The 27,224-nt window shown below is 46.2% G+C and overlaps 1 protein-coding gene across 1 annotated transcript in view; it reads right to left on the reverse strand.

Moving 5' to 3' along the window:
- The window catches only part of MYO5B (myosin VB), a 373,786-nt gene that overhangs the window by 101,889 nt on the left and 244,673 nt on the right, over window positions 1-27,224 (reverse strand). Inside the window, exons 11-16 of the mRNA XM_058277683.2 lie at window positions 25,402-25,483; window positions 24,708-24,848; window positions 16,335-16,457; window positions 15,437-15,520; window positions 2,536-2,691; window positions 1,798-1,895 (exon numbers count right to left, since the gene is read on the reverse strand). Coding sequence (XP_058133666.1) covers window positions 1,798-1,895; window positions 2,536-2,691; window positions 15,437-15,520; window positions 16,335-16,457; window positions 24,708-24,848; window positions 25,402-25,483 — 684 coding nt within the window. The remainder of the gene's footprint in view (window positions 1-1,797; window positions 1,896-2,535; window positions 2,692-15,436; window positions 15,521-16,334; window positions 16,458-24,707; window positions 24,849-25,401; window positions 25,484-27,224) is intronic.

Here is a 27,224-nt window from a genome sequence, read left to right on the forward strand (position 1 = left end):
CCACACCCTATCTCTTCTTTCCTCTCCCGACCATCAGCAGCCACCGTGGCCACCCTCTCCACATCACTACTACAATTTCTTCCCTTACTAATCATAATATTTCCCCAGCAGAACACCAGTAAGTCCACTCTAATCCACACTCTATTCCTCCATCTTGTAGACCTGGGATGGCTATGTCCAGTCCCCCTCTACATCAAGAGGGGATTTAGAGGGAAGGGGGAATTTGAATCAAAGTGGTAGTAAGAAGCAACAAAGAAGGGAGACCAATGTAAGGTATTTTCAAGTAGACTCCACAGGACTCTAACAATGATTTGAGAAGGAAGGGAGAAGAAAGAATCAAGGCCCAGTAGGGTGGCTACTAGCTACTGTGGTGACTTGACTTGAAGTAAAATAAAATAAGTTAAAAGTTCCTGAATTGCAGTAGCCACACTTCAGATGTTCAATAGTCACATGTGACTAGTGGCTACCATGTCCATGTTGGACAACCTAGATTATAAATATCACAGAAAGTTCAGGAAACGGACTTTGGCCCAGTGGTTAGGGTGTCCGTCTACTACATGGGAGGTCCGCGGTTCAAACCCCGGGCCTCCTTGACCCGTGTGGAGCTGGCCATGCGCAGCATTGATGCGCGCTAAGGACTGCCGTGCCACGCAAGGGTGTCCCCCGCGTAGGGAAGCCCCACGCACAAGGAGTGCGCCTGTGAGGAGAGCCGCCCAGCGTGAAAAGAAAGAGCAGCCTGCCCAGGAATGGCGCCGCCCACACTTCCCGTGCCGCTGACAACAACAGAAGCGGACAAAGAAACAAGACGCAGCAAATAGACACCAAGAACAGACAACCAGGGGAGGGGGAGAAATTAAATAAATAAATAAATCTTTAAAAAAAAAAAAAAGAAAAGAAAGTTCTACTGGACAGTACTAGTCTAGAGAGATTCTTAGGTTTCTAATCTGGAAAATCAAGTTTGCTGGGTGGATGAGATGTCAGGAAATAGTTATGCCACTTACTAAAATAGAAACCAAATCAAAAGAAACCATTTCGGAGGACGTGTGGGGCATGAGGAGTCTGGCTTCAGACATGTTGCTGAAGCTGTAGTAAGCATTCAGAGACTGGTTTGGAATTTGGCAGAAACCAGAAACAGACAAAGGTAACAGGGTGTTATCATTACCTGGATTTGGATGAGTCAACCATGTGAGAGTGGAGTTTTGGAAGAAAAGTTCTAGGTAGTGACAGAGGCAGAAATTGGATCAGAGCATGCAAAGAAGTGCGGGGAAAGTGAGGAAGAAGTGGAGGTGGTGTGGACAACTCCAGAAGGTTGGCTGTTAAGGGGATGTGAGAAACAGGACCACTCTGCATGTCCTATCACTTGACACGTCATTTAAAGTCTAACGTCCCGACAAAATTAGACTTTCCTGACCAACTCCAGTGATATCTGCCTCTGAATTTAAGGGGTGCTGAGAGGCACTCATTTCTCCATTTAATGACACCCTTTTACGTCGTTCTGTGTCCAGGGTGCACATTCCCCAACGCCACTGCATGCTCCTTGGGTCTGGGGCACTGCATCTTCTCATTCTCTTGACCCCCACCCCGGACAGCACGCAGAAGGAATCTGGCAGAGGTCATCTAACCTGAATTCAGCACCAACCAGCTGGGCAGTGCAGACCCGACCGGTCATCATGCAGAAGGCTGAAGGTTCCCCCAGGCTGTGCCCACCCCATTCCAGCCGAACCTCTCAGGAAGCAGCAAGAGGCTCAGCTTGCAGGGCCCCAGCTGAGAGGACCTAATGCCCGCGGCGTCACTTACTGGAAGGGGAGCTTCTCGTCGTTGGGCTTGATGCAGCGCACGTAGTGGGGGGTGGTGGCGTTCAGGGTCTCCATGAGCAGGTGCAGGGAGGTGCGGAACTGGGCAGACAAAAGCCAGCACTTGGTTACACAAGGAAAAACCCAGAGTCCAGCTCTAACACCCCTACCTAGCTGTCTGACCAAAACCAAGGCCCCTCCATATTGTGGCCGTAGGGCTCCCTCAAGCCAAATGGGGAAGACCACCCTCTAATATGTCGCTCCCAGCGCTGTGGGTCAAATGAGATGAAAGGCGGGCAAGGGCTGTGAGATATGAGAGGTGATCACCAGGAACCAGAGGCCTGGACCTGAGCTTCGGGTGCCCAGGAGCCCTGAGGTGTGCAGACCCTCTCTTCTCGGGCACAGAAAACCACACTCCCCATAAGCTGAGGCTGCGTCATTTTTCGATTACCTGTTTTTTAAAATCACCTCTGTAACCTGAAGACTTCTCCACCTCCCTGCCTCTCTGCCCGATCCCAGCGGCCCCTTAAAGCGGTCCTACACAGGGACTACATTTATTGTTTGTGGTTGCTGTCACCCCCTTTCCACTCTCTCCTGTCAGTGTCATCTAGACAAGGATAGGAAGTTTCCTTTGCTCAAGGACACTGGGTGGCCGGGACTGCTGCGGCCTCTGACTCCGTGATCCTCCTCCACCTACAGAGAGGCCGGTCCATGGGCATGGCCCGTTAGGCCTGGGGCTGACCTGGTGGCCCACGGTTTTCTTGTGCTCCTTGTTGGGGGCTTTCACGGTGGGCCTGGCAGAGCGAACGCTGATCTTCGAAGATGACCCCTTCCCAGACGAGGTGGTGGCAGGAGCAAGATCCTTGTCATCTTGAAACAAGTCGGCCACTAGTGGGAACTAGAAACAACCACAGGATGAAAAATCAGAACAAGAGCTTTTGTACTTTATGGTGCTTACTCTCATTCAAAAGACTCTGAGAGATATCCAAGAGAAATGAAAACAGACGTCTGTACACAAACTTGAAAATGAATCTTCACAGCATCATTTTCAAGCTTGCTAGAAGATAGAAATAACCCAAATATCCATCAACTGATGAATGGATAAACAAAATGTGGTATAATTCAAAGAATGGAATATTATTCAGCCATAAAAAGGAAAGAAATCCTGATACATGTTACAACATGGATGAACCTCACAAACAATAAACCAAACAAAGGAAGGAAACCCAAAAGGCTGGTTCTGTTTATATGAAGCATCTAGAACAGGCAAATCCATAGAAACAGAGTTAGGACCGTGGTTACCAAGGGTTTAGAAGGGGGAAAGGGAAACTGACTGCTAATGGGTACAGTTACTTTTGAAGGTGATGAAATATTCTGGAATTATATAGTAGTGATTGTACAACTTTGTGATGATACAGAAAACCGCAGAATTATACATTTTAGAGGGATGGAGTTCATGGTATGTGAACTATATCTCAATTTTTAAAACTAGCTTTCCCAGACAATTTTACTTAATCTTCATCTACAAAATGAGCAAAACTTCTTCTCCTTGTGGTGTAGAAGCTAGCTATGTTCTTATAAAGTTATGTTTAAATACTATTTTTCAACTCTCATCATTGGGTCTTACAAAGTCATTTAACTTCCTTGAGCCTGGTTGCTTCATCAGTAAATCAGGGATAAGAATAACCTGTTACATGGGATTAAGAGGACTACCTGGGATAGCCCCTAGGGAAGTCAATTCTGGGTTAGAATAAACTAGTATATAAGGCCTTCACCTCGTGTTTGCCAGGGAAAGAACAAAAGGAGTATTCAGGCCCATTCAGTAATCCTGAGCACTTCCAACCTCAGCAGACAGGAGGCTAAAATGCTAGTGCCTTGGACATGAGTGTCTCCTCTTTGCAAACCCTTTTTTAGACCCCCATTAAAGTATGTGGGTCCCTGAGTCCTGGACTCCCTGGCCCGGCTCCCAAGGGCTTCACAACCTGACTGCACTCACTCCCTCTGTGTACTGAAGGAACCAAGGGGCCACTGCCCTGCCCCAGGAGCCACCCCTCACCATTCCCACCTCCACACTGTGGCTCGTCATGTTACCCTGACTCAAAACACCCCGGCCCCCACTTTCCCTTGGTCACCCCCGCCAGCCCTATAGCCCCATGACCCTGTCCTAGAGGGCTGCCCCCACTCACTCCTGTCTCCACAGGCTTGGTGGGTGGCACCCAGGGCCCCCCGAGGTCTGTGCTGGGCCCTGGGCCTCCTGCTGCTGGGAGGCTGAGGGCTGAGGGAGGCATGAGGGGCTCTTCCATGTGGCACTGAAGAATGCCTTGCGTAGAGCTAGCACTTGAACATTATCTAGTTCACTTTTATTAGGGGTTGTGTATGTGCAAAATCTGTCTAAACTGTAAAAGTATAGGTACTTAAGGAAAGTTTATTTTTGAGCTGAAAGGGAAACCTAGAAACATCAAATTGTATGGCTGGAAAAACCAGAGAGCTCAGCTCTCCCCTTCGTGTGGCAGGTAAGGAGGCAGGAGTAGTTCAGGGAGAAGGGACCTGCCAGGATCCTCTTTCAGCCTCTAAAACCCACAGCACCAAGCATGTGCCAGCCCTGGTTTGTCCAAGGCTGCAAGTTAATGGCTGAGGCAGGTAGAACCATGGCTTCTGGGCGCCCAGGCTAGAGGTGTGTCAGTGCACAGAGCTATCCTTGTCGTTTAAACCAGCCATATGAAGGACACAACCTTTATATTCGAGGTGTTTGCAACCAAGATTAAATACATAAAAGGGCACTCCTTGAAGCAGCTCTCTGGTTTACAGCATCCTCTGAAATTCACTAAAGGAGACACTGGCTAAGGCAAAGCAGGTACTCAAGATATAACATCCTCTTCCCAGAGGTTACAGGTTCTGAGGATCAGCTTATGCTCTGACACTGTTCTGCCTGTAACTTCCTAGACTTTTAACAATTTCAGCCCCCATCAGTCCAGTACTTCCTGAGGGGTATTCCTAAGTAGGACATCATCCCAATAGCTTGGGGGATATATATATATAGAGAGAGAGAGAGAAAGAGAGAGAACATCTTGGGTACAAAATTTACAAAGTAAATTCAAAGGCAAATACATTCTGCACTTTACAACACTTGGGTGTAAACAAAAAGTCCTAGAGGTGTATCAATAACAGGCAACACAGTACGAGCTTCTTCCCATTGCAATCTACAGAAGGCCAGACTCATCCCCTCCTATACACAGAGGTACCTGGCAGTAAGGTCATGATGGAACTGCAAGCGTGTGACGCCAAGACATCTGTACACTAGAATCCAGGCAAAGTGGCAAGATGGTGTTGGCAGCACAGTAAGCAGCAGGCCTCAGAACCTGGCCGTCAGATCCCCGTGAGACAGCTCACTCACAGGCTGTGTCTACAACTTAACTGGGCAATTAGCCTGAGTTTCGGGGTGATGCAGCTGGGGTCTAAGACATGGTGCCCAAAGGCTTCCTGCAACTAGCCCTCACCTGGGACCAGCAGAGGAATGGTGGCAACACCTCAGACATTTCCTCTGAGAGGACGCTTTGCTCCTGAGCAGCCCTCAGCCTGATGATCTCCGGCAGGCTGTGCTTATGAGGTAATTAATATGTGTGCACGCCGTAGATCAAAAGTGTTCATTTCCACCAAGTCTCAAGCCAAGTCCCGGGTGGGACTACCTCACAATCACAGTGCATCGGCTTGAGTGTGCCTCTCCTCACACACGAGGTCACCACGGCTGGCCTCAAAACTGTCTACCCTGGTGAAAGTTACAGCCTTACCGTCTATAGTAAATACTTTAAACTGAAAGGATACAAGCAAATGACTTCCTTCCACCTCACTCTTAGGTATAATCAGTTTACAATTTTCACGTGCTCAATTTTAGTCAAAAGTAAGTACACACCACACACCAGTACAGCGTTTACCACAGCATATTACCTGGGTGTGGGTGGGCGTGGGAGTGTGTGTGCACACGCATACGTGCACAAGCATGCACCCAGGTGCTGGAAAGCCCACTCTTCCCTTGTGCCCTTTATGTTTCACAGCTATATCGGTGATCAGAAGCACCTGGTGTCCACTTCTCTTTGTGAATTTCATTCAAATAAGGGTGGCAGTTCTTGAATTCCCTGGGCTTTAGATTGGGTCTAAAAGCATCTGCATGACTGTCTCTGGAGAGCAGCCTCGGCCAGCCTCACTGCTGGTTGTTCTATGCCTGCAAGAGCCTGAGGATATGGCATTAGCACCAGGAAAGGCCACCAAATTCCTGAGCAAAGCACACCCAAATCCCGGCCAGAGGGCCTTGAAGGGATAATCCTATTCATAACATGCAAAGTTCCTGCTAAGGACACTGACTGTATTGTCATCAGGCAGGTGGCTTAAAGGGTCACTCTAATGAATGGCCCCTGAGATCAAGGATTCACCCCAGTTTCACCTGCCACAAGGTGATGATTCGGTTCTTATTCCTGGCATCTTTGAAAATGAATCCTCTTCTCCCTCTCTTCATGCATGATATTTCAAAACCATAAATACTGTCTCTTTGGAGGGGAAAATAATTAGTAGGCTGTCAGGGGAATAAAGATTAAGACTTATGGATATGGTTTTTTAAAAATCTGTGACTAAAATTTGTGCACCAACATCATAATGATACTTTTATTAGATTCTCAATGTTGCATGCTGCCAAAAAAGAATAACTAAAAGGTTACCAGAAGTCAAGAAACTAGATTGACTGGTCCATTCATTTTGATTCATTCATTAAATTAACCAGTACATATTGACTGCCAAATGCAATAAATATTGTATTACGGTGGGGAACATAGAAGTGAACAAGTATTGCCCCCTATCATAAAGTCAAACTCCAAATAATCCCGAGACTTGGTTGAATCAGGGGTTCAAGGGTGGTTAGATAGCTCAGGAAAGGATGTTTGAACTGGTAGACATTTGATGAGTAGGAAAGCCTATTATGAGCAGTAACTGCCCATTCAAAGGTGCCGTGGTTCGAAGGAGCCCAGCACCTTCAGGGAACTAATGTGAAGCCAGCACAGCCACAGTGTACAGGGTGAGAGGGAAGGAAGAGGGGCCTTGGTTGAAGATTTGGGTATTTATCTTAAAAGCAATGTGATGCCATTTCGGGGTTTTAAAATAACAGGAGCTAACAGTTATTGAGCTCTTGGAATGTGTCAGGCTTGCAAGAACTCATTCGATTCTCCCAGCAACCATGTGGTGTGAATGTCATTACCACCTACATTCCACAGATGGGTAAACTGAGACTTAGGGCCCTAAGCAATTGCCCAAGATCACAGAGTTAATAAATGGCAAAGCCAGGAAATGGCCCTAGAGGTCCTAGACAATGTGATTCCAGAGCCCAAGGGACAATATTCCACAGTGTGGGGCAATGATCAGGATGAGCAGTGACTGGTGATCTTTCACTACACATGACTCTTCTGCAGTATAACAAACAGGCTGAAGCCCACAGCACATAAAGCCTAGAGGAGCTTAGAGAGAGACTGGATGAGCTTGCAACTTACCATCTCTCTTGGGAGTAACGTGGTGTAGTGGAAGGGGAACTGGGCTAGAGTCAGGAAACCTGAGTTTTAGATGCAACTTTACAACCAATTAGCTGCATGACCCATAGCAAACCTGGTGATCCTGCAGAAAGCTGTCATAACATGTATGAACTGAGAACATGCGGAAGGGTAGGAAGACAAGGGGCTTGAAAGGGGGAGGACACATCAGGCATGGAGGCTCCATGGACTGATGCCAGACAGCCAAGGCATATTGTGAGAAAGGGCAAAGCAGTTCCGACTGACTGAGAAATTTCCAGAGTGATATAATGGGAGACTAAGGCAGGTTCACACTGTAAAGAAGCCATTGAGACTCATTTATGTCCAAACAAAATACTGATTAAATTATTCCAATTCATAAACTTCCTGAAATGTACTAAGATGTTTGGGTAATGGGCAGAAGTTATCAAATTGCATAATTAGACTGTTTGAGAAATCTAATTTACAGAAATCATTGATAGTAGCTGTCTCTGAAAAATCTGTTAAGTTCTAAGATCAAGTATAGCTATCAAAATCACACAGGAAAGAATGACCTAAGGCCAGGCAACCCCACTTCTTGGAATACGGCCAAAAGAACTGAATGCAGGGACTCACAGCATGCCTGCCATCTTGCAGTGAGTGAAATAAGCCAGACACAAAAGGACAAGCACTGTAAGCGTTCACTTACATGAAATACCTAGAAGAAACAAATTTCAGAGACAGACAGTAGATTCCAGGTAACCAGGGGCTGGGGAGGGTGGAAGGCAAGGAAGAGTTCTTGCTTAATGGTACAGTTTCAGTTTGAGACGATGAAAAAGTTGGGGTAATAGATGTTGGCAGCACAATATTGTGGATATAATTAGTACCTCTGAATTGTACAACTGAAAGTGGCTAAAATGGGTAATTTTGAGTTTTACGTGTGTTACAATGAAAAGTTAAAAAAAAAAAGAACCACACAGAGCTTTCAAATCAGACTCACCAACATGAGTATGTTAACATTTCAGCCCTTCCCTCTTGCCTGGAACCAGAGAAGCTATGCTTTTTACTTACCTTACACATTATACACAAGTTCTATAACTTAAAAACAGAAAATGAAAACTTTCTTACCCAGCTTTTAACCTAAGCTAGCACTGTGCTGTAATTTGGGTAGCAAAGACCACCAAGGTTTACTCTGAAGAATTCGTATTTTATTTTAAAAGCTACTATTTAATTATAGGGCCCCACTATTGAGATTGCATTTGCAAGTGACAGGGATCACTGGTATTCAGAGGGAGGGAGGTGGGTTTACTAGGACATGAAGTCTAGAAAGGAGAGGTAGGCTCCTCCTGAGAATTTGCTTTATAAACTGGAAGAGCTACACAGAGATCCAGTTTGATCACAGGATGAAAGACCAAGAGGTGCCATGTTTTACCTTGGGCTGCAAGAGATAGCGGCAAGAAATATTAATTTACTGGACCCACCCCTTAAATAAGAGGGCTGCGCCAGACAGGGGCCTCCTTATCCCAGGAATGTCCCCCAAATCACTATGAAGAGAAAAGTGGTTACCAATTTCTTGCTTGATAAAGGACTCTTGAAAAAGAATGCACTTCCAAGGGAGAGGGAAAAAGTTGTTTTTTCTTTAAATGTCTAATTTGTAATGCTTTTAGAACTACTGGAAAGTCTGTTTATAAATTAACTGACCAGTAATAGAACTAGCACAACTCACTTCAGTTCAGCTGTAGGAAACAGCATCCACCTGAGTCTTCCCAAAACTCTGCTCCCTGCAAAACTTGAAAACACACTAACATCACGGTCAGACGAACCAAGCACTTCCTGATACTCAGTCATTTATTTGAAACGTGTCCATAGGTACTGGCTCGCTTCGGAATTCTCTGCTACTCAACTCTATATACAGACTCAAGAAGACTGAGGCAAATATATTCGAAAAGGGATTAAAATAAGTACGAAAACATTTTATATAGACTGACAGTTTTAAGAAAAATATGCACTGCTACATAATAGTTGTTACTTTGGAAGTCACACCTATCCGCATCTGTTTATAAGGATAGAAAACATACTTCCTTTAAAACTGATGAGACCAAAGTAAGACATGCTCTAAGAACAGTTTGATTGAGATCTCCTGTCTAGAATTTTATCTTTAAAAACTATAGCTGTAAACATGATGCAAAATATTTTCTTTTCAATTAATGCTTTTACATGGTCAATGCTACCCTTTGAAAAATATCTCCAACTTTTAGATAAGAAATATTTTAAAATTTAAAAGGTTTTTAAATGGGTTTAAGAGAAGTCTTAGCGCTTTCCCCCCTTTCTTTAGCACTTCACTTTTTAAGGAAGAAAAAAACCACAGACTTTCCTGTATTGGAAAAGTGATGGTGATGTTGTTTAAAAATTACCTCCTATATGACTAGTATATACGAAATATTGATAGATGCTTTCCAACTACCAGCACAAGCCAATTTTCAACAGAGAGCATTCCAAGTATATTTAAAAGCAACCTTTTAAGACATGCAAATTACATCTCAATAAAGCTTATACACAAAAAATTACAAATGAAAGTTAGAAATAAAAATAAATTTATAAAAAGCAGACTCATTTGCTGGAAACTGAATGTGCGTGTATCCTTTAAGGGACCTGTTACTGTGGAAACGATGGCTATGTGCACTTTGTAAGCTGATAAGTTGAAATCAGGTTGTAAGCAGAAAAGTGATGGGGAAGACAGCAGTTTGGCCTTGTCTGTGCCACTCTATTGTACTCCTGGACCTCAGGGACTGTCACGGCGCAGGACCAATATGGTCTAGTGATTTCATCTGCTGGGAGGGCACAGGGGATGGGGTCAGGCCTGCCCACCTAGCCCAGGAATGCTGGCCAGCACCGCCTGGCCACCTAGCACTTACTGGCTACAGACTCTACCCACAGCTCGTCCTCTGACTATACTTACTGGTGCCCTACAATGGGACATTTTTTTAGAGAAAAAAAATTCTTTTAAACTGCATTTTCAAGTTGATAAATAAATATATAATATTTATATAATAAACAAAAAGAAAGGAAGGGAAAAACCTACAGTCTTTAGAACGTAAAACATTATCAGGGAAGTGGATTTGGCTCAACTGATAGAGCGTCCACCTACCATATGGGAGGTCCAAGGTTCAAACCCAGGGCCTCCTGGCCTGTGTGGTGAGCTGGCCCACACACGGTGCTGATGCATGCAAGGAGTGTCGTGCCACGCAGGGGTGTCCCTGTGTAGGGGAGACCCATGCGCAAGGAGTGCGCCCTGCAAGGAGAGCCGCCCTGAGCGAAAAAAAGTGCAGCTTGCCCAGGAGTGGTGCCACACACATGGAGAGCTGACACAGCAAAAAGAGACAAAGATTCCCAGTGCGACCGACAAGAATGCAAGCAGACACAGAAGAACACACAGTGAATGGACACAAAGAGCAGACTGGGGAGGTGAGGGGAGAGGAAAAAAAAAAACTTAAAAAAATCTTTTTAAAAAATTCAGTCTGTCATGTTTTTAAGAGGTGCTTCTTTACTTGGTCTCTATTATAGCTCTCTAATAGCTGAGAAAGCAATTCGCTACATTATAACCTCTTATGCAGAGTAACTGGCTTTACTAATTATATTCTCATTAACATTGTTTTATTTCACTGCTCTCAGTGGGAGTTCTTCAAACACCTCTGGCTGGTAGAATATGTGGGAGTCCTCCATCCCAGAGTGCTTAATTACTCATAACGATTCATTAATTTCTTATCAGGGATGCCATACAAAAGTTAAAAAAAAAAAAAAAAAGCTATTATGCTTCTTAGAAAATAAAAATACCTGAAGGAAAATTATCAATTTATATACTGGATTTGAGAATTAGCTATGCTTCATGAGACTTAAAAACAATAAAATTTGGGGCATTAACTCCCATCTTTATTTTTCTAGATTTGACATGGAGTTAGACACATGGACCTCATAGGATTGCTGAGAAAAGTGAAAAGTTAAAACACAGACTCAGTAAATAATGATCTTAAAAAATGGAAAAAACAATGGACGCTGCCAGAAATGCTGGTTTAAATGATGTGAAGCACATTTAGAGTCGCTCTGATTTGCAGCTGTCTGTGGCGTTTTCACGCGGGTTGATACTGACCTAGTATCCATCCATCTTTGCTTGGTCTTCTGTGCTGCCTGAAATGGGCTGGAAAGGGTTTGGCATGAAGGGTTTCCAGCCCTCCCCTCCTGCCAGGGTTCGGCAGACCCAGAAGCCCTTCTTGGCTGACCTGAGTGCTGCGGGGCCACGCTCTCACCTTCTCATGGGGGGAGGCTGGCAAAAGGTCATTGGTTCTTTAGGAATAGGAGTTGGTGAGGGGAGGAAACGAACTGTAGTGAGGAGGGAAGACAAGATGGGAGCACGTTTCCCGTCAAGAGTAGCTCTCAGACCTATTGTATCCTCCAACTTAGCAATATCTATGCTTCCAGTGCACACTCTTTGATCCATCAAGACCACTCCTAAAAGTTTACCCTACGGATATAATTGTACAAGTAACCAAAGATACATATGTAAAGGACACACACTGCAGTATTATTTGAATTAGCAAAATACCAGCAGTTACACCACTAATGCAAAATATTACTAATACAGAAAACTGGATGTGGGGAGTAGGGGCATATGGGAATTTTATTTTCTGCATGACTTTTCTATAAGCCTTCAACTTCCTTAATTTAAAAAAATGCCAGCAGTTATTTAAAACAACATGGTAGAGAGAAATTCACATGGAAATGTCCATGGTAATGGTAAGTGAAAAATTACAGAATATGTATAATGTGATTCCATCTCAGTCTTAAAAAGATGCACCATTATGTTCGTACACGCAAAATGGGAATTCATGGACAGGTGGGTTAAGAAGTAGGAGGGAATACTTTTATATATTTCTATGCTATTTGAATTTTTATGATGTGCCTTGATTTCATTTCTAATAAAGACCAGATACCCTATGCAGAAAAGAGTGAGCATAGGAGACCTGAGACTGCTCTCCTTAAAGAGGCTTGCTAGCAAGCCTGGCCCGTGGCTGGTGTCTGAGAGCTTGGATTTTAGAAAGGTTCTCCCCATTCCCTGAGAAGAACAGCTCACTGCACCTAAACTGTGCACACGATATGGTTTATGCTGACTACTGCTTTCCTTCAGGAGTCTGGACATTTGGTACGTGCTTGAAAAAAGTTGCCTATGCAACTGGCCCCAAAATAAAAACCCTGGAAATCCACGTTCCAGAGAGCGTCCCTGATAGACAAGTCACACATGTCACAACTTGTTGGTGGGGGATTCTGCACATCCCTTGTGGACTCGCTGGGAGAGGGGCCTTGGAGGCCTGCCCCTGTTTCCTCCGGACTTCACCCCATGCCCCTGCTAACTTGGCTGGCTTTGCTCTGCATCCTTTGGCTGTAATAAGTCATGCCAATGGATGACTAAACCCGAGTCCTGTGAGTGTTTCTAGAAAACCACCCAAACTGGGGGTGCTGTTTGGGCATTCCCCTACATGCCCCCATGATTCTTTTCCATAAGCACCCTCTTCTTGACCTCAGCATTACACACATTTCTAATTAAACATTTACATAACTATCTTTTTTGCCAGACTGTAAGCTCCATGAGGGATAAGAACTACATGTATTATTTACCACTATCCATATCCAACAGCCGTTAAATAAAAATAAGTGAAAAAGGGAAGTGGCTGTGGCTCAATCAGCTGGGCTTCTGTTTACCATGTGAGAGGCCCTGGGTTTGCATCCTGGGACCTCCTTGTGAAGGCAGGCTTGCCCACAGATGCCACGGAGAGCTGACTCAGCAAGGTGACGCAACAACAACAACAACAACAACAACAACAAAAACCACAGAAGAGCGTGCAGCGAATGGACACAGAGAGCAGACAGCAAGCAAGCTGCAAGTGGGAGGGGGGAATAAAAAAATTTAAAAATAAGTGAAAAAGCTCAGTTACTAATAAACAATCTGTTTTATTGGCAATGCTCCTTTTTAGATTCTGGAACCCCTGAAAGACAAAAACCAATACTCCAGCCGAACCAAATTCTGTGTTTAATGGAAACACTCACCTCTCTCTCTTCCACTCACTTACACTCCTACTTAAGGGGAGAAATTTTAACAAGACCACAAAGTTTCCCAGCCCTCCCGAGGTCTCTGTGGTCCCTCTTCTCTGGTCAACATTCCAGACGGTATCTGGGAGATGCCTAAATGCTCCCCACGGCCACAGCAGACCCCCTTTCACTAAGGAGGAATGCCGACCCCAGGGGAGGCCTCATGGACAGAGGGTGCATGCCTTACCGAGGAGCTCTGGTGGGTTGCACCTTTGTATCTTAGCTCCGGGGAAGAACCAAGTAACCAACGAGCAGAGGGTATGGCCTGGGCTCTCAGCAGCTGCCAAGCAGAGGGCTGAGCAATCAGGACTTGGTTTTTGCTCTTCACTGTAGCTGTTTAAGGGAAAAAATCCAGCTTCCTGTGTGTTTTCATGGAACCTTGTATCCCATGGCCTCAGAGCTGCCAAACCAATGAGCAGCACTGTCAGGGATTGTGCCCCAGTGGCAGCTTCAAAGTACAGCAAGGAAGCACCAGTCCCTGTTAATTACTTCTCATCTCAGGCAAATGCTGAGCCTGTCAGAAGAGGAGACCACTGACTTCTTAGTATGCTAAGAACACCCGTGCTCAAGAGTGATATTCACATTTACCCAAAGCAAATTTGCCTCAGTGACAACCTCCTGAAGTTCCAGATATCCTGAAGACGACAGCTGCAGGGCTCTTCCCTGAGCAGCCGGCATGCTCCCGACTCAAACCTGCCCCAAACCCCTTGGCTCAGAGGCCACATAGCTTAACTTGGCTTTGGGTCCTTGGGTCCACTTTGCTGGGTGTATTTTCTCCATTTCATCATCTCACCCTATGGCATTCATCTAGAGCTTATCACAAAGAGAAATGAATCTGCCATTTCTACAGTGTTATCAGGCCCCTGCAGTAGTTGGTATCATGTGGCCTGGAAGACAGCCTCCTAAATATGGAAAGTCCTTTTCTGGGTTTCCTCTGAAGAGCTAAAGCCACAACAGCACCTGCAGCAGCGTGTGGGCCTTCAGGATCCAGGGCCCACGCTTCTCCCTGGCTGCAGGGCCCTCATCGCTCCTCCCGCTTTTCAATTGCTTCTGTGTGTGCTTATCTGTCCACTCACACCCCCGTGAGAAGGCCAGCAAGTGGAGGCTAGCATCTGTCTCAGTGATCATCCATCTTCACATGACACTGGGTGTTTGGGACAGTGCCTCAGAGGGGAGGTGCTTAATAAATATGTTTGGGTGAATTGGGTGCTTTGTTTTTTCTATCTATTGAATGGGCACAATATTTGCTATTTTTTGTTATGCTCAAGAGAAGGAAATATACCAAATGCAATGGATGTGTCATGATGATGGGGGAGAGTGTTGCTGTGGGGGGAGTGGTGGGGTGGGGGTGGTGGGGGTGAATGGGGACCTCATATTTTTTGAATGTAATATTTTTAAAAAATGAATAAAAATATATATATTTAAAAAAAAAAAAGAGAAGGAAATAACTGAAATTCTGGAAATAAAGTACAATTTCAAAGTAGGTTTAAGTCCCCCTTAAAGCACATATCTGTTCCATTTAAGTTTCTCCTTATTGGAAATTTGTAGACTGCTAAACAGAATTTAAATGCACTGATACTAGGATTTGAAGGGGTTTAAATAATTTTACATCTGTGAGCAGAAAAATGGAAGGCAAATGGCTCAGTGGACGCCAGGGATGTTTTCACCTTTACACTCACCATCGTCTCTGACTGCCAGCCCTTTTGCAGCCCCCCACTCCACCCCCACACACCTTCCATCAGCTGCTGTCTTTCCCAGCTGTTCCCCTCCCCGCCCCCCACATCCTGCCTTCTTCCCTGCATCAAGCCATTCTCAGTTTTTCCACGGAAATAACCAAGACACACACACACCCTTCACCCTCCCCTGCCTTCCCACACTGTAGAGCGTGCCCAACACCGGCCAGTCGCTGTCCACTCACGGTCCTGGCTCTGGCTGTGGACAGTGTTGCTCTCTTTCACACTTTCTGAGGCTCTTTACCTTGCTGGCCTTCAGGATGTTGATCTGCTCTTCATACACCGTGTCTCTGTTTTTCTCCAGAAAACCATCTGAATGGTACTGCACCTGGAGCCACCGCAAGGGAAAGAGAAACAGTTGTCAGGGCTCCAATCAGACCAGACTCCTTCACTAGTTTCCTGAATATCTAAATAGGTTCATCTAATCCATGCGTTGATTTCCGAGAAGAGTTGTGAGTAGTTGGGAAATCTACAGATGTCCCATTTCAGCAAACCTAGTATGTGATCAGGATTTACACTGAGAGAACTGAATACCCATTTGGTGGGAAAAAAGAGTTCCCAGAAGATGGCCTCTTAGAAGGCTTCCTTAGGGCCCTGAAGACAGCTTCTCAGCCACACCCCAGACCTATTAAATCAGAATCTGCACTTAACAAGACCTCAACTGATTCACATGCACATCAAAACTTGAGAAGCACTGGGCTACAGCATATCAAACAGAAATCCATTTAGAAAATTCTTTGTATACATAAGATATTGGGAAAGGAGCCACCCCAAGAAGAGAAATGCCTCCATGTAATAATCATAACATACTTTCTTTTCACTCCGTCCTTTTCTCAAGTTCCATGAGGGTAGAATCATAACTGTTTTATTTGCTGCTATATTTCCAGGAAAGAGTCCCTCAATAAATAGTTGTCAAATCTATGGTTGAGTAAACACAATTCCTTCGTGGAGTTGTGCCATGTAGTAACAGTTCGGCGAGCAGAGATGAAGTGGGGTGAGTAAGAAAGGACAGAAGGAGAACTTATCTAAGAGACTCTGACCACCAGAATTGGACAGGGACAGCTCCATCTCAGTCCAGAAGCCCTGGTGTCCGCTGAGTGTGCAGTGAATGGAGTGCCCAAGCCCATCCAGAGCAGACTCACCTTATCAGCAAAGTGGACAACAATGAAGGACGTGTTGGACATGCGGGGCTTCTGGAAGTGCTGGCTGCTGGAGTGCCGATCATAGAGCTTTTGAGCCCAGTTCTGGTCAGTTCCTTTGGGGACCTTCAGGAACACAAAACGGGGTAGAGGGCTTTGTGAAGGTGAAAAATAAAGCAAAGAGTGTGGCAGAGATGACCCTGGCCCCTAACTGGACTGTGGAAAGAATGATTCCACCACCATTATTCAGGGTCCTGCCATGGTATTCCTCCACCTGCCACACGTGGCAGATGAGAGTGGGCTGAGCCTCAAAGCCTCTGCTCTTTGGTAGATGGTGGAAATGTTGAGAGGATGGAGATGGAAGTCAAGACCATAAGAACAAAGTCACAACCCATGGAACAAATCCTAGGAAGATTCTTCTTCCCTCCAGGCAGGTCACTGACCTCATGGTGCCATGAACATGTCAAGACCACTTCCAGGGTCATTTCTGCCCACTTTGGTTAGACACATGCAGCAGGAAAGCACAGCCTTTCACTAAGGCCATCTAAATACCAATGTCCAGGGCTGGCTCAGGTCTGTGCTTTTCTCAGAAGCCTTGTTCACTGTGGTTTTGTGTATTGTCTTGTCACTACAAATCGTAGGCATGTTGGGTTCAAGGACTGTGACTTAGTACTTTGTCCTACTCCTCAAAAAGCGTACAATGTGGTTCTGGCCATGCACTGGATTCTAAATATCTAGGGACTGAGCTATATGTTAATCTCTGCCACTCCCCAAAATGAGATTTAGATTTAGAGCTTTCATTATAGTAAGAGTTCTGAAGGGAAGTTTCTTTCTGAATCTTTACAGATGGCTTCAAAAGAGCTTCCTTGAAAACCTCATATGGAGTCACGCAAATCACCATTTGGACCATCGAAGATGACATAACGGGCAGGTACTTGTTCCTCCATCCTCCTCGGCCACCACTCACCGCACACGCCTGCTGACAAGGACTGGTCCATTCCTCAGTCCTGGCTCACTGACTGGTTCACCCTGCATTAGTTTAGATTTGGCATTTGCACCAGGCAGGGCTGAAGGTGACCCTTGCACCAACCATTTAAGAGACGGCTTTACTATGCAAATTAATAAAATTTGTGCCAGAAGGAAATGTTTGTGCATGTGAGAACAAACTTCTCAAGCACTTGGTAAGCAAATGGATTTTTCTCAATATTCAGTTTGGTGTAACTAGTATTGAATACCCAGTGCCAAGCACTGCTGGAAATTCAAGGGAAAAAAAAAACCTTTTTTGAAGGCTATTAATTGTGTTGAGCAGAGGAGCTAGAATATATTTAATTCAGCATTTTTATACACTGTTTTCTATTTGTCTCTAAGCATCCTGTGTTTAGAAACACCAGGTGTGGGGAAGGAAGGGGTCAGCCTGGTGGGGCTGAGAGAAGGCAAGGGTGGAGGACAGGAACTAAGTGGCCCTCGAGGGGCTGGCAGAACTGGGGTGGACAAGACCATGATGAAAAACCCCACCAGGGCCACACACATTTGCCAGTAACAAAATCATGTTGTCTTGCAATAAAATTGGACTCCTGCTGGAAGACTCCCTAATTATATATCTTTCCTAATTAGGATTGGCATGAATTAATGATCACAGGAAACCAACAATCAAGGTCATGTGTATATACATTTCCTATAATAGTCTGTCTCTTCTTTCACTCCCCACCCCCAGAGACTAGAAATAAGGGCCAGCAGGAGCTCACAACAAATAAGACTCTCCGATAATTCTAACAGCTAATGCTCACAGCACTTATTATTTGTCATGCCGTTTTCTTACTCATTTTAGATTGATTCATTTAATCCTCACAATAATCCTATGGTCTAAGCACAATATTTATACTCATTTTACAGATAAGGAAACTGAGACAGAGATGAGTAACTTGCCCGAGGGCACCAAGCCGGGAAGCAGAGCTGGAGTTCAAACAGTGCAAGATGGTTCTTGAGCTCTTTGCTATTATGCTTTCCTGCCAACAACAGAGAGTTTTAAAGGCAGGTTTAGGCGGCAGGCTCTTAACTCTCCCCAAAATTTCCATACAAGTAGATTTAAAACAGGCATGGGAAAAAGAAAGCAAGTCCTATGTTTTGATAAAATCTGAATTGTGGTTATCAGTAGCGCTGGAATATGCAGCAAAATAAAACCCTTTTGAAAAAATTTGACATGTGGTTTCATATGGATTTCCTCCTCTCCAATGATGTGCAGAGGACATTGCCTAGAAGCCTGGCTTTTGGCCCTGTCCTCATCTAGGTGCTACTCAGAGGCCTGGTCCCTCTGACTGGCTGTGTGGCCACGTCACATCGAAAGTGAAGGTCCCATTTATATGAAGTGTCCAGAAGAGGCAAATCTAGACAGAGAAAGCAGCCTGGTGCTGGGCTGTTTACTGAGTTCCCATCCTCCACACTTGCCTCCTCTCAGGCCCACCAGGCTGACCCCTTCCTTCCCCACACCTGGTGTTTCTAAACACAGGATGCTTGGAGACAAATAGAAAACAGTAGATATAAAAATGCTGAATTAAATATATTCTAGCTCCTCTGCTCAACACAATTAATAGCCTCCTTCAAGGAAGGTTTTCTGCCCCCTTGTATTTTCAGCAGTGCTTGGCACTGGGTATTCAATACTAGTTACACCAAATTGAATATTGAGAAAAATCCATTTGCTTACCAAGTACTTGAGAAGTTTGTTCCCATGTGCACAAGCATTTCCTTCTGGCACTCAACTCGTGGTCTCATTCTCTCCAGGGCCTCTGTGGGCTTCCTGCTGCCTCCCCCACTGCTGACCTCCTGCCATCAACACCTCCGCATCCCCACCACTTTAAAGGGACCACCTGTCCCTCTCCTTTCCATCATCACGCCTGGCTGGACCAACCACCCAGCCTTCTTCATTCCCTCCCCTGGGTGGCTAGACAGACCAAACATCAACTCGTTCCCCTAAGCAACCCCGCAGGCATGGTACAACTTAGTATTGCTGCCAGAAGTTAAAACCTACGTTCACTAGGAGAATCACCTCTCTGGATTAAGGTGCTGTTCCCAGAGCTAAACTGGGAGTTGACCTCAACCAAGCCTTGTATCTAAATTTCTGGTCTTTGACCCCAGCAAGCAAATCTATGCCCTCCAAGACTTCTCTTCCAGTTCACAGCAGAGTCATTTCCACCCTCCTCTATTCTCTTCAAGTTTCTGACCCCGCTGCCTCTTGGCAGATGCCACATCGCCTCCTTCAAGGGGAAATAGAGGTGGCCATGCAGGAAATCTCAAATTCCTGCTCTAACACATCCAGAAACTCATCTATATCCACAACATCCTGCGCCCTCTTACCCTTCTCATCGGAAGCAGCGTCCCCCGCCTGGCTGGCATCCCAGTCATCCAGCCCCTGCTCCCCAGGGACCGTCCTTCCCTCCTCTGCCATCCTCGGCTGTCTACCCTCTCCTGTCTTCCCTCTGTCTTGCCTTCTCTTGCTGCACAGGCAAGCCTCCAGAAGGGGCAATTCAAGTTGGCCATCTCCAGGGCTGCACCCCCTATCAGCTCCTCAGGTAGTGACATTAGCCTTCTGTTCAAATCCCTTGACACTGCTCTAAAGGGCTCGCTGTCAAAGCCAACGGGCCCTGAGGCCCTCTCCCTGCTAACTTCCTTCTGGAACCCCTCTCCTCCTCTCTCCAAGTCCCCATCATCTCCTACCTGGACTGCGGCAAAGTTGCCTCACTGCCCTGCTTACTCCAGTCTCTCTCTCCAGCTTAGCTTCTACAGTCACCAGACAGAGCTGCTGAAAAGTAGTTTAAATCTGATCACATCTCTCCCCTGCTTCATATCCTTTGCCTGCTCCCCAGGACCTGCAAAGTCAAGTCCAAGTGCTTTCTCGGGCAAAACTTCTCCCATGGTTCCTGCTTTCCAACCTCATCTGCCACCAGAGTGGACACTACACAAATCAGGCTACTCATAATTCTCCGGATTTTGACACTCCCTTTGCCCAGAAGTTCCCTTCCTTCATCTCACTTCTCTGCTTAAACAGCCCTTTTGGGGGAAACTGTTCCCCATGACACTCCTCCCTGAGGCATTTCCTCCTCAGTCTTTCCATTCCTTTCTCGTTATTCTATTTCCCCAGCTGCTCTTGCCCCACCCCTTGAGGGGCGAGAAGACAATTTAAGGGCGGGGGGTCAGTTCACTAAGAATTGAACATGTGCCTTGTTGCATGAACAAACGAGTAAATGAGGGAAAATTTCATCTCTTCACTTGCGGGTTTGGTTTTAAACCTATAAACAGAAGCACTGGACAAGACAACCTTTGGGGCCACTTCTTAAGCATCATGTATTTCTCTAAATAGAAAGCAGTCTCTCACAAGATCATGCTGGGTGCAGGGAGGCAAACAAAGGGCAGGAGGCCTCCTGCTGTCCTAAGGCCGATTTTACTCTATTGCCTCAACAATGAGGTTTTAATTAGGAAACTCCTTACTTCAGGCACTGGCTCAGGCTGGGTTCCAGGAAACAAAAGAATCCTCCTCATCCAAGGCAGAACCTGCTCCTCTGCCTTTCCGCCTGCCTAGTCTGCCCCCAACACCACCTCTCCACCTGGGAAAGCATCTGCATTTCCATTCACTAGAATTGCTTCCATAGGTCAAAATATTATCTCCAGAAATTTCCTGCTGAAAGGGAAATATGTCATCTAGGAGGAAGCACGCACTGACCCGGATGTCCTATGGGCCCAGACTAGGACGGGACGAATGACCAAAGCGCAGGGTGGCAGGAAATGCCCAGTGTGAACATGGCTTGGAAGCAGACAGGGCAGTCATCACCAACCCCTTGACCGGCCTCGGAGCTCCTGGGGATGGGAAAGTTTTGAAGAGCAGCCGGGAACATAAGGTTTCCCACAGGCAAACACCCTCTCCCCCTGCCCTTCTGGATAACAGTGGCAGCCACCATGGGTGACTTGGTCTGGGTCTCTCTGTGACTGCAAAGGGGACTTTCTACTTGAAACGATCTTGAGTGGTTTAATATTCTGGTCTCCCTACCTCCCCTGCAGCCTCCGGCTGGCACCGCAGCCCGAATTACAGGCTCCGGGGAGGACTATTGCGAACCCCCGGGCTCAGTGTCTCAGCTGCTCTCAGCTCTGGGAGCCACCTTGTGTGCTGCCCTTTAAATCCACAGCCACTCATCTCCACATTTCTAATTTAAATCCTGGTTTCCCGGCCCTGCCTGCCACTGTGCATCTTCTCCAAGAAAAGTGATTTTTCCCAATGGCAGCTTTTGCACCACGCATGGATTTCTTCACTTGGCTTTGTGTCCTGTCACGTGCAGGTCACAGAACACAGTTCGGTACACCGTAATCACGTTCTGCCTCGTCCTGCAGAGTGTGCCTGAGGCTCAGGGAAGGAAAGGCACCTGTCGGAGGTAGCTCCCATGGTCCAGCAGGACTGTCCCGAGGGCCACCAGCTGCCCAGGTGCGTCCAGCTCCATGGGGATCCCTCACCTGCTGAAAGCTCAAGCCACAGGCCCCCTGTTTATCTCTGTCAGGTTTACTGGCGTATAATTGCATACAGTGAGATTTACCCTTTAGTGTACAGGTCGATGAGTTCTAACAAATGCACTGATGCATGGTTTAAAAACCTGCCTGCTACTAAAAGCTGTATCAGGTTATATTGAATCACCCTGAATTCCTAGACCAATTTAAATCTAAGAAAAAAACGTTTCCACATTGTGGGGTCTTACCTTAGTCCTTAACTTGGTGTTCATCTTGCCTGCTTTACTACACCCCTGACCTTGGCAGCAGGGGAGCCGAAATGTGTCCCATTTGCAGTCCTACCCCCAATTTCAACCACGTGAGCCCCCACCAGCTTGATGAAAAAGAAACGCAGGTTTTCCTTCAACCCTGCCTTCTAAGGAGAGCCCCGCATGGAATCCCGCCTGCTGCGCCTGGTCTGAAGTCTGAGTTGGTGTGCCCTGCTCTCGAGGCTGCTCCCTGTCACTCAGCTGCCCTTGGGCTGTGGCCTGCCTCTCCCCACCTGCTCAGAGACCCTGACCTCGGCACCTGGGCACCAGGCCCTGCCCACACACTACCACAGGCCTCCCCGGGCCCCTCGGCCCGCTCGCTGACACCCAGCCCCTCCAGCGCCCGAGCCAATTGCCCTTTCCCTTCGCTGTTCAGCTGGGAAATCCTTTCCTCCTCTCCTGAGGGGTCTCGCCTCACGATGAGATTTATAGTAAGTGCAGAATACCTTCCTGGTATTTGACTGGAACTGGATACAGTGTTAAAGTTAAATCACTTGATTTCATAAATCGGATGCAAGCAGGAAGAGCCACAGAGCACAAGGCAGAGGGCATCAATATATGAACAGTGACAGTATTAATTTCCTTTTGCCTCTGAAGTAAGCAGATTCCAGCAGATAGGCCCCAAGTGACAGGAACGCAGTAGGAAAGAGAACAGGAGTGCCTGAGGACACCTCCTGGGCTGGGGTATCCATGGCTGCAAAGCCTAGGGACTGCAGGAGGTGACTTTCACACTTGTTCAGTTGTTTGCAGCTGGCCTGAATCTGGCTGCTTCCCCCTGCAGCCGCTGCGCTGCCAAGCGCTCTCGTGCCACCCCTGCGGCTGCCTGCTCCCTGGTTGGCACTGCCCCGGGCCTCCCCTCGGGCTCACACCCCACCCTCGGGACAGGAGCCTAAGGTCTCTGCCTATCCGACTGTGCCCGTGGCTGGGGACACTGTTCCCACCACTCCGGTTTGACGTTCCTGGGATGTGTGCCCTTGGATGATGGCAATTCTCGGTTTCTCAAAGCACAAGCCACAACACATCCACGAGTGGCCCTGGGTTGCCTGCTAAAGGCTGTGTAAGTCATGGAAAACCAATCAGGCAGCTGCTCAGTTCCCAGCCTCCCTCATCCTGCAGCACTGAGCTGTTGTAATGAGGGGCTGTGTGTAATGGGAGAGGGGAGCCATGCTGCCCCGGGTATTGTGGCTTATGTCACAGTCAGGTCTCCATCACTGAGCCAGGCAGACCTGTGCATGACAAACGGGCCCCTGACAGTGGTGTACAACCTTCAGCTTTCCCATGAAGGGGGAGGGTGAAGGGCCAGGGACAGCTTCTCTCCAGGCTCAGCATCCCAGAGGCCTGCCTTGGGCACAAAGACATGGTGCTCTCTAGGGTGGGAGTGTGCAGCTGAAGGAGCCTCAAGAGATTGGGGGTGCTCCTTGAAGCATCAGAAGGGAGCTGCTGGCAGAGTCCCCAAAGCAAGGGGTTAGTTCGTTGTAAAGAGCATGAGGGCCCTACGGAGGGGAGAGGGAGGGCCTGGGCTGCAACTTCTGTCCTTTAGCTGGGACTGCTCAATCCAGGGGCAGCTGTTTTATTACCCCTCCCACAGCCTCTCAGGCTGGGCAAACCTGGGCAGACCCCTGTCACTCAGAGAAAACCCTGCTTGGCTTCTGACTCTGAGGATGAAGCCCATGTCCCTAAAGAAATGCCGAGAAACTTCAGGAGATAAAAATGTGCACACTTTAGATTCCTGTATATTTTCACTCTTTTACCATTTTATTAACCTTTCTTCATTTTCAAAGACAATAAAACCACGGCAGCCCTTCTGGAAGGGACACTTCTCCCCCTCACAGTCTATGAAGCCACGTTCAAGCCCTCACAAACAAGATGTGGGAGATCAGAAGGTCAAAGAAACTGGGTTCTTTCCTTTCAATCCCAACAATTATGTAGTTTCTAACATTTTTTGATGAGAGATTCTGTCACTGGAAGAGACTCTGAACATCATCCAATCCAACCTCCATCACTTCAGAGAGGAGGTAACCAGAGGCCAAAGAAGTTAGGTGATTGCTAAAATCCCAGTCCCCTCACTTCACAGACCCAAAGCTACCTGGTTCTCTCCACGCTGGCAAGTCAATACTTCCCATCACACCAGGTGGAGTCCACAAAAAGCCAGATGGGAGCAATCTATGGATCTCATGTGCCTGAGTCATGTAGTTGATGACTCACAAGACATCTGGGCATAGCAAAGATTATTCTGGTCCTTGGGCCCTCACTCTATGGGGGCACCTGCCTACATGTTGGGATTCTTCTCTTGGCACCTAGGACATTTGGGGGAGAACTTCGTATCAATCCATTCTACCCAGTTTCTGCCTAAATGGTGCAAGTTTACCCCCGTAGCAATGCCAGTCACATTTGATGTGTTACCTTCTAGTACACAGAATGGACACTGGGGCTTCTTCCAGCACACTAAAGGCTGCGGTGTGCCATCACGTGTGAGATTCTAGCTCTGTGATCTCACATGGTTCCTCACACTGCACAGCTGTCCTCTGCCTTACATCCTGAGCCCAGAATTGAACTAATCCAACAGTAGCATCAATTTTACCTTACATTCTTCATCCAGCAAGTCCAAGATACCCAGCTTAGCTTCTATGAGGTCAATGCAAGGTTGGTTATCATAAAAATCAATCAAGGTCCAAGGGATCGCCTCCTTCATATATTCTTCTTGCTCTAGTTTGAATACGTGCTGGGATAAGAAGTGAAAGGTCAAGGTTAGTGGTCTGCAGACACAATTTGCTATTTATCTTCCCTGAACTCTCAACCACTTGATACTGAGTTCTGGAAGGAGGTAGATACCCACTAGAAAAGGTCTGGGCACTAAGATATGATCAGGACTACAGAAAAGAAAAACGTGGTTAGGTGAGTCCTCATTCCTGTATGAACCCTTCCCTAGGACAGTCTAGTGATCACCTGTGTTCTCATATCCCAATCAACCACAAGAAGTCCCATATCTGGCTTGCTGGGTGCTTAAATACCTCAGAAGCTGGGCCTCATGCGTGGGAACCAAAGCCAAACAGAGACCCATTCACTGTAAACACAGCTGCCTCTGTTCAGACCTCCATCTGAGGTATAGCTAGTGCCTTCCTCAGCTGGGGTACCACCAGAAAACAAAGCGAAGGTAGGGTTAGAGCTAAGAGCCCACTGACCCTGGAAGGGTGAGAAGTGGCCTGGGCAGTGGCTCCCAGGAAGAGAGAAAGGCCTCCCACACTGACGCCCGCAGGTCTGAAAACCAAGCCTACCGAGTTGAACTGCTGCTGGAGCTTTTCATTTGCATAGTTGATACAAAACTGCTCAAAGCTGTTTACCTCAAATGTCTCAAACCTGCAGAATGGAAAGAGGAAAGGACAAAAGTAAGAAAGGTATCTTCATTTATTGAGGGCATCAACAGGACTTCAACAAGCTGCCGTCACCCTCCCCTCCCAGTCACCTCCGCCCTTAACTCCAGCATGGAATTCTCATTTTCTGCTCTCATTCTCAAAGAAACCACCATTGCAGCTATCAGCACTACAGTGAACCTTAAGAAATTAGGAAAGTCAGATATGCAGCTATTTTTATCAGAAAGAGGGAAGACAGTAGGAAAAGTTAGGAAAAATATGTGAAACAGGAAAGAGAAAGCCACCACTGATTCCTTCACTCATATTGAGCACCAGCTACATTTCGGTAGGTTTCCTTTTAGTGATTTTATATTTTTAAACAAAAATAGAATTCCATGTACCTTTCTACCTGTTTTTATCCTTTAACTTTCCATTGCAAATATTTGCCCATGTCATCGTTCTCCAAAGACTTCAGTTTGAATATCTGCCTCATCGACTATCCTATGGATGAGGGCTGCTGCTTATGGCCCTGGTACTGAACAAGATGCCCAAGTAGGGGCTGAAAATCAGCTGGTGCTCCCTTCAAAAGCCTTGGAGGAACCCATCCCACCGAGAACGACTGCCTTTTTCCAATTCACACAAAGGCTCCAACTGGGCCAGCAACGGCTCCTGTGCAAATATATCATAATTTAACCAATCCCCTCCTGAGGGCACTTTGGTTCATGCTCCTGTTTTTAGCTGCTATTAATGCTGTGGCAAATACTTTTGTATATAAATCTTTGAATTTATGATTCTCTCCTTAGGATGATGACCTAGAAGGAGAATTACCATGTCAAAAAAAAAAAGTTCCTTAACAGGTAGATGCAAATTAGCTTCCAGAAAAGTAGATTCAATTTGTATTATCATCTCCCCTGCCCCTGCCCCCATGTACGAAAGTGTCTTGTTCTAATAATGGTCAATACTGTGTCATTTAAATCTTTAATGAATTACAGTATACATACATAGTGCACCAATTTTCAGTGTATATTTTGATGAGTTTTCCAAATTTTATATAGTGTGGTACTCTACAGAACACTGCCATCACCCACAAAGTTCACTTGTGCTCTAGAAGTCAATCCTATCTTACCCTCACTGGGTATACCAATGTCATAGCAAGGCCCTTTGGTCAATACTGAGTATTAACTTTAAAAATTCTTTGCTTCATTAGTATAGGAAAAATGTTTTTTTTTTTTTTTTTTTTAAGGAGGCACAAGGAACTGAACCCAGGACCTCCCATGTGGTAGGTGGGTACCCAACTGCTTGAGTCACATCCACTTCCCTTTGTTTTAATTTTCATTTCTTTGAACATTAGTAGAGTTTAACATTTTGTGTTGTGTATGTATACCAGTCATCTGGACTCTGAATTGCCTGTAATCTTTGGTCAATTATTCATTGGTTTTTAACTTTAAAAATGGATTTATTAAAGCACCTTATACTCCTCAAATCAAATATTTGCAGTATGGTTAGATGACAGAGGATGTGGTGTGGGGGAAGATGGTGCAAGCAGGGAGGAGGGTGGAAAGAGGGATGAGGCAGAACACAGCATCAGGAAGCTGAGATCTTGCCCTATAGGACTTTAATGCTACAAACTAAGGAGTTTGGATTTCATCAGGTGACAATAGGCATGTTTGGAAGGATTTGAAATTAAGAAATGACAATCAGATTTGCATCCTAGAAACTCGCAGAAGGGTAGAGAAAAACCGATTTGA

The sequence above is a fragment of the Dasypus novemcinctus genome, chromosome 16, assembly GCF_030445035.2.
Source record: "Dasypus novemcinctus isolate mDasNov1 chromosome 16, mDasNov1.1.hap2, whole genome shotgun sequence".
NCBI lineage: Eukaryota > Metazoa > Chordata > Mammalia > Cingulata > Dasypodidae > Dasypus > Dasypus novemcinctus.